The sequence below is a fragment of the Sinocyclocheilus rhinocerous genome, unplaced genomic scaffold, assembly GCF_001515625.1.
Source record: "Sinocyclocheilus rhinocerous isolate Xijiao unplaced genomic scaffold, SAMN03320098_v1.1 scaffold1275, whole genome shotgun sequence".
Lineage (NCBI taxonomy): Eukaryota > Metazoa > Chordata > Actinopteri > Cypriniformes > Cyprinidae > Sinocyclocheilus > Sinocyclocheilus rhinocerous.
In genome coordinates, this window is record NW_015628268.1 from 1 (window position 1) to 6,913 (window position 6,913).

General features: G+C 44.7%; 1 protein-coding gene across 1 annotated transcript; it reads left to right on the forward strand.

Annotated features, from left to right (window-relative positions):
• The first annotated feature begins 2,419 nt into the window (after window positions 1-2,419).
• On the forward strand, window positions 2,420-5,882 carry LOC107737238 (chromatin modification-related protein eaf-1-like). The gene is made up of 3 exons (XM_016548707.1): window positions 2,420-2,433; window positions 2,527-3,356; window positions 3,390-5,882. The coding sequence occupies exons 1-3, from the start codon at window positions 2,420-2,422 to the stop codon at window positions 5,804-5,806; spliced, it is 3,261 nt and encodes a 1,086-aa protein (XP_016404193.1). The 3' UTR covers window positions 5,807-5,882.
• The last annotated feature ends 1,031 nt before the right edge of the window (window positions 5,883-6,913 follow it).

Here is a 6,913-nt window from a genome sequence, read left to right on the forward strand (position 1 = left end):
TAAAATATTGTATATTTTGTTCTGGTTAATAAAAAATAAAAAAAATAAAAAAAATTACATGACATGTTCTGTCGGATTCATGATATGTTTGCATGACATGATTTGGTTCACTATTCAAATCTTAATATCTGTATTTTACATGACACAGAAACTGTATTAAAGAAATTGATAGAAAAATAAATGAAATGCAATACAAAAAAAAAAAACTAATCAATTATCTTTCCGGCTCGGACTGCATTTTTCTGTTTCTTATTGCAGTTTTGTATTGTTTGTAGTGTGATCAACGTTTGCGTTAGTAAACGTGTTAGGGAAGTAACACGTAACATTTTAATTGTATTTTGCTAAAATGAACGAAATTAACGAAATGACTCGAAAAAAGATTCGTTCATTTTGCTGAACCAGACTCAAAGGTCCGAGTCGGTAAAATGATCCGAACTTCCCATCACTAGTTTGAATAGGTGTGAAGGATTAGACTCGGAAGTAAACGCCCACCGCTATGATTGGCTAACAGTTGTGTATGTTTGAAAGCCTACATCCTTCACAGATGGACGCTGCTGTGATTTAAGTTAAAAGCGCAAATACACAGTACATCTAATATAGTCGGCGAAGAATCGTCTTTTAATTTTAAGTCTTTCTGAAAATCCGGCGTCGAATTGTGTCTTGTTTGTAAACGAATCCGCAGTGAAATGAAGTGAACAAAAGACCAACCTTTTACTAATGCGTCTATAACATCATTAAGAAATAAAACTAATCCACTCTTTCTTGTTGGGACCCGATGGAAGGCTATGCAAAGACTGTGTTTGTCCACAATTTGGCACTGCACAGCGTCTTGTTATCTTCGGAGCCATCTTTATCGTTTGGTTTGGTTTCTGTGTAGACCTACGTTTGTCTTTCGTTATTTACACTACGTGACTTATTAGTGATGGGACGATTGATACCGAGGCTCTGATGCTCCGACGCAGTTTTCAAAGCACTATTGTATCACACACTGTATATATACACACAGCCTGTATATTTTATATTATTGATCAATATGTGAATCCACTGACTGGACTACGCATGACACGAGTTGGCACAGATTAAAAAAAAAATTCAAACCATCCTCTGCTCCTCATGTTTCATTAGATAGGCTGGAGAAACCGAGTCTGACCACCAGATGTCGCTAATGCGCACTGTGTTAAAAAGCTTCGAGTAATTAACAGTTTTTCGGCACAATTTGATGAAAGCCTCAAACGGTTCAGAAAGCCTCGGTTTCCCATCACTACTATGTGTGTGAATCAGTGGGCGGAGCTAAACAGGCAGTGATGTAGAAGCAGGCGTTGATCTTCTGCAGAGGCAGGGTTTACTCGCTCTATTATGTCATAGAGCAGCACATTCCACAAGCTGTCCTTTTGGCAGATTGACTTCAATATAAGCTGTTTTTAGACTAATGAGAAAGTTTTGATTTCTGAAACTTACATGATGTTTTTATATGACCTCTTATATGTCAAAAGATCAAGCGAATTTTGATTTCTCAGTTCATGACCGCTTTAAATAAGTTATACTATATTCCGCTTCTATCAGTGGCGGAACAAATTGCTTGGGTTTATTAACCTTGTAAAAAGCAAGAATATTTACACAGGGAATAAATACAAAATGAGTCAGACATGCTGAAATAGCAGTACATCAGTGTAAACAGTGCTGACACACACCCCACCAATGGAAAAAGCTATTGATAGCTCCAATCTGCAGCAGTATTGACAACGTCATGTTGGAAACATCCATTCAGCAGAATAAAACGGTAGCATGAGCTGAAGAGGGTCTTATTTTGAATACAACTTTCACAACAGGAAAGCTCACAGGAATGATGTGGCAAGATGTTTTCTATTATCATGCATTTCCTCATGATGGATATATTTCACACACAACAGAGCTAAACTGATCCATTGCTGGCATGCAGTTCACCATAAAGATACATTTAAATTAAGTGACGTGCAGAATATCTAGTTCTTATGCCACTTGAAACTTTTTTTTTTTCATTTGAGAATCTGTTGATTCGCACAACACAAATCATATTTCATTCCAAATCATCACTCCAATATTGCAAGAAGAACATTTGAGATCAGCATTACTAAATGAATGCATTAATTTTTTTTTTTAAACACAATATAAAAAAAATGGCACCAACCAAATTGGCATACTATGACACTTGAAACTAATAATAAGCCATTAGAGGTTGCCGTGACAACTGATTGGTCTGAGATAATAATCTAGTAAACTGTGATTGGTGAGCGGTAGAGGCAGGCACTATAAAAAGACAGTTAAGGGTTTAGTAATAAAGCTACATGGTTGGGTAAAAGGTTTTTATTTTTCAATTTTTTGTAGTTGTTGTACTGAGTGTTGTTGATGATAGTTTTGACTTCATATGGATACGACTACGATGCAATTTTTAAGGTATGTGTAGTTTATGAGTTTGCTGGTTAATTTTTCTAAGATTTACTACAACCAGTTGAAGGTGTGTTTTTTTTGTTTTTTTTGGCCTCGGAGTTCTAGGAATATAATTTATAGTGCTGCAGTTAAGGGAGGCTATGGTTCTGGAAGCTACAATTCTCAGACTGGCTCTTCAGGTGGTCTAGTGACAAGTGGAAGTTCTGGTTCAGACACTAGAAGCCAGCTTCAGGACTCTCGACGTGCTTCAGTTGGAAGTGGTAGTCTTGTGGGTAGTGCAGCCAGTATGGGCATGTCAGGGTATGGTGTAAGTCGGTCAGTTAGTGTTCAAGGCTCTGACACTATCCGTTCTTCCATGGTCTTGATGCCATTGCAAAGTAGTGATTCTGTTCTTAAGCCAGAGCAGCTAATTTACCAAATTCCTCTGCAGACCAGCAATGACTCTGTGGCAGAGCCCAGCAGTCAACCGCTAGTGCAGACAATCTCCCAATCCAGCAGTCAGCAATCAGGACAAGCCAGCTCTGGATCCATGGCCCAGTCTAGCACCCTGCAGTTAACCCAGACCAGTGGCCAACAATTAGCACCGGCCAGCTCCCAGTCTGCAAGGCAGTCAAATAGAGGGCCCCTTGAGCCTCAGAGAGATCGACTTTGGCAAACTGGTTCTAGGCTTTTTTCAGGTTCCAGGCCAGTTCAGGATGCAAGCTCTGGCTATTTCAAGCCTTTGCCCCCCAAAAATGAATCCATGTCACTGCCTAGCTACCAAATAGTGCAACACAGCAGTGAGTTGAACAGCCCTCAGCTAGCTCAGGCTAGCTATGCACTTATGAGTCCGTCATCCCGCCAGCAATTAGCCCAATCCAGTGGCCAGCAACCAGTACAAACTAGCTATGAAACTGTAGCTCAACCAAGCAGCCAGCAACTAGCACAGGTCATTCAGCCTAGCAGTGAACAACCGGCACAAACCAGCTTTCAGTCTGTGGCCCAGGCCAGTAGCCATCTAGCACAAGCCAGCTACCCACCTGTGGCTCATCCCAGTGTCCAACCAGCACAAGCCACTGACCTGCCTGTGGTTCAGCCCAGCAGCCAACAACTAGAACAGGCCAGCCAATCTGTTGTCCAGTCCAGTGGACCGCAACCAGCACAGGGCAGCTATGTGTCTGTGGCACAGCCCAGTAGCCAACAAGCACAAGTCAACTTCCAATCTGTGGCCCAGGCCAGCAGTCAGCAATTCCCACAGGCCACTGACCTGTCTGTGGTTCAGCCCAGCAGCCAGCAACTAGTTCAGGCCAGCCAATCTGTTGCCCAGTCCAGTGGACCGCAACCAGCACAGGGCAGCTATATGTCTGTGGCACAGCCCAGTAGCCTGACTCTTTTCAAGCCCCAAAAAGGTAGGCTTCAATTTGTTTCCAAGCTCTTTTCTGGTACCAGGCCACTCCAGAATCCAAGTCATAGCTCTGTAGTTCAGTCAAGTAGCCAACGACCAGCACAAGCCAGCTACCAGTCAGTGGTCCAGCAACCAGCATCAGCAGAAGCTGGTTACCCATCTGTGGCTCAGCCCAGTATCCAACAACCAGCACAAGCCACTGACCTGCCTGTGGTTCAGCCCAGCAGCCAACTACTAGAACAGGCCAGCTCTCAGTCTGTGGCCCGGCTCAGCAGCCAGCAACTAGAACAGGCCAGCTCTCAGTTTGTTGCCCAGGCCAGCAGTCAGCAATTCCCACAGGCCACTGACCTGTCTGTGGCTCAGCTCAGCAGCCAGCAACTCCCTCAGGCCATTGACTTGTCGGTGTCCCAGCCCAGCATCCAACAACCAGTGCAAGGCAGTGGCCAGTCTGTAGCCCAAACCTCCAGCCAGCAACTAGTTCAGGCCAGCCAATCTGTTCAGTCCAGTGGACCGCAACTAGCACAGGGCAGCTATATGTATGTGGCACAGCCCAGTAGCCTGACTCTTTTCAAGCCCCATAACGGTAGGGTTCAATTTGGTTCCAAGCTCTTTTCTGGTACCAAGCCACTCCAGAATCCAAGTCATAGCTCTGTAGTTCAGTCAAATAGCCAACGACCAGCACAGGCCAGCTCCCAGTCTGTGGCTCAGCCAAGTGTCTTAAAACCAGTGCAAACCAGCTATCAGTCTGTGTCCCAAACGGTTAGGCCACAAGTGGCACAAGTCAGCAGCCAACAGTCACCACAAGCCAGCTACTCTGTGACTCCGCCAAGCAGCCTGCAAACAGCACTATCCCGCTACCAGTCTGTAGTCCAGCACGGTGAACAAACCGTTTTCAAGCCACTGCAGGCCCAAGGGGAACAACTTTATCAGGTTGGCTCCAAACTTTATTCATGCCAGGAGTATGTATTGCAGCCCAGTTACCAGCTTGCAGCCCAACCAGGATGGACTGAATATCAGCCTCCATCCAGACCAGCACCTCCATCCTTAGCTCAGAGCATCAAACCTGTTGTACAGCCTAGTTACCAGGCCCCAGTAAAGCCTGGGCAGGACACCTATGTGTCTGTGGTGTCACCCAGCAGCCATGTCCCTCCTGGACCACTGCAATCAATACTCCATTCCACTTTCAGACTAGCACAACTGCCTGAACAGCCTAGCTACCAGCCTCCAGTTCTTCCAAGCCGACTGCCTCTTGCTAAGCACAGACTGCCCAGTTATGGTTCTGTATCACAGCTCAGTGGACCGCAATCTGGACCTTTGAGGCAATTGCAACAGCCTGGCTACCAACCTCTGGCCAAGCCAAGGCAAGATGTGTATCAGCCCCTAGTTAAGCCTATGCAATCCAGCTACAAACCCTCAAGCAAGCTAGAACCATCTATCTACCAGCCTCAAATGTTGCCTAGCCACCAGTCACTAGCTCAGTCTGGCTACTCTTCCCCAGTCATGCCAAAACAATCCGGATACCAGGCAGAGTCAAGTTCTGAGACCATCTCCCAGTCTGGATACCTGATGTCTTCTATGGCAGGGCAGTCCGGTTCCCAGCTTCAAATGCTGCCTAGCCGCCAGTCACTAGCTCAGTCTGGCTACTTATCCCCAGCCATTCCAGTGCAGTCTCGGTACAAGCCCCAGGTGCAGTCTCGGTACAAGCCCCAGGTACAGTCAAGTTATGAAACCGTATCGCAGCCTGGTTTCCAAACATCTATGCCTAGGCAGTCAGGTTACCAATCTGTATCCAGATCAAGTTCCCAAGCCCTGGTGCAGCCCAGTAGTCGCTTTATTTCAAGCTATGAGTCTGTGTCTCAGTCAGTGCAACCTGGGCTTCAGTATCCAGCACTGAATTATCAGCCCGTCACAAACCAGAATGCTCCTGGACCAGCTCAAAGTAGCCGGCATTTGTCCCAAGGCAGATCCAGGTTGTTGCAACAAGTGAAGTCATAGCTGTTTACTTGTGTTTGCAGTTTTCTGGTTGTGGATAATGTTCGTTTTGGAAGTATCAATAAAATGTCATTAGCAAGTGTATTTGTGTGGGTTTTTAAGTGAAGACTAACTGTCTTACCTTTTGTTGGGGGTTGACAAATCTGTAAAGAAATTGGGTGGAAAAATGTGAGGATTTTGCACGTCTAGTAGTTGAGTTAGTTGGCTGATATAACTGTTCCATTGAACATAACTTCTACCCCTGATTTCACAGACAAGGCTTAAGCCTAGATCCAAACTAAAATGCATGTCTGAGCTGTATTAACTGAAACTTGCACTGACATCTTGTTGTCAGTGCCATGGTTTTGCCTAAAGATGTGCTTTTTTTTTTTAAATGCACATCCATAAAATCGGGTTAAATGTCGTAATTGAACTGCAACCTGATCTTGGGTTTTATCTAATCCCTGTCTGTGAAACCTGGGCTGTGTCCGAAATTGCCCCCTATACCCTTAAATAGGGCACTATTTGAGGGAACAGCCATTTTCAGTGGTGTCCGAAACCATAGTGGACATTCTCGAGTGCACTCATTCAATCCCACAATGCACTGCAAAAACGAGTGTACAACTGGTGCACGCTCAACGGCTAGAGAATGCCCATAATGCACCGTGAGAGTCACGCGCCGAATGAATTCCCGCATCTCGCCAGAAGATAACGCCCGCAGCTGAATAATCAAGCCGTTCATTTTTACAAAGCGCTCATCCATGGCGTACAGCATAATGTACAACACGGGTATAAATTCATTGTAAATTGATTATTAAATTGTTTGATTAGGGTTTATATATTTCCGTGACCGAGTTCAAGATAAATCCTTTAATCTTACTACTGGAGCTGCTAGTTTGCTAGTTTCAAATTATTAATAAACCGCAAGCACAAACTATGCAAAAGTGGCATTCCTTCTCAGTGTCCGAGTTCACTACTCGTTTTCATTCACTCCTTCTAGTGAACTGAATTAGTGACCTAATGTAGGGAATAGTGAATGAGGGTATAGGGGGCGATTTCGGACACAGCCACTGATTAAATAGGCTATTTTCCCGCCAGACATTAATGGCACATACCAATCATGGGGGAGCA

Bases quoted from the DNA above. Each gene is read 5' to 3' on its own strand.
- LOC107737238 (XM_016548707.1), top strand. The intron at 3,357-3,389 runs TCATTCAGCCTA...AACCGGCACAAA, and splicing joins CAGCCAGCAACTAGCACAGG to CCAGCTTTCAGTCTGTGGCC.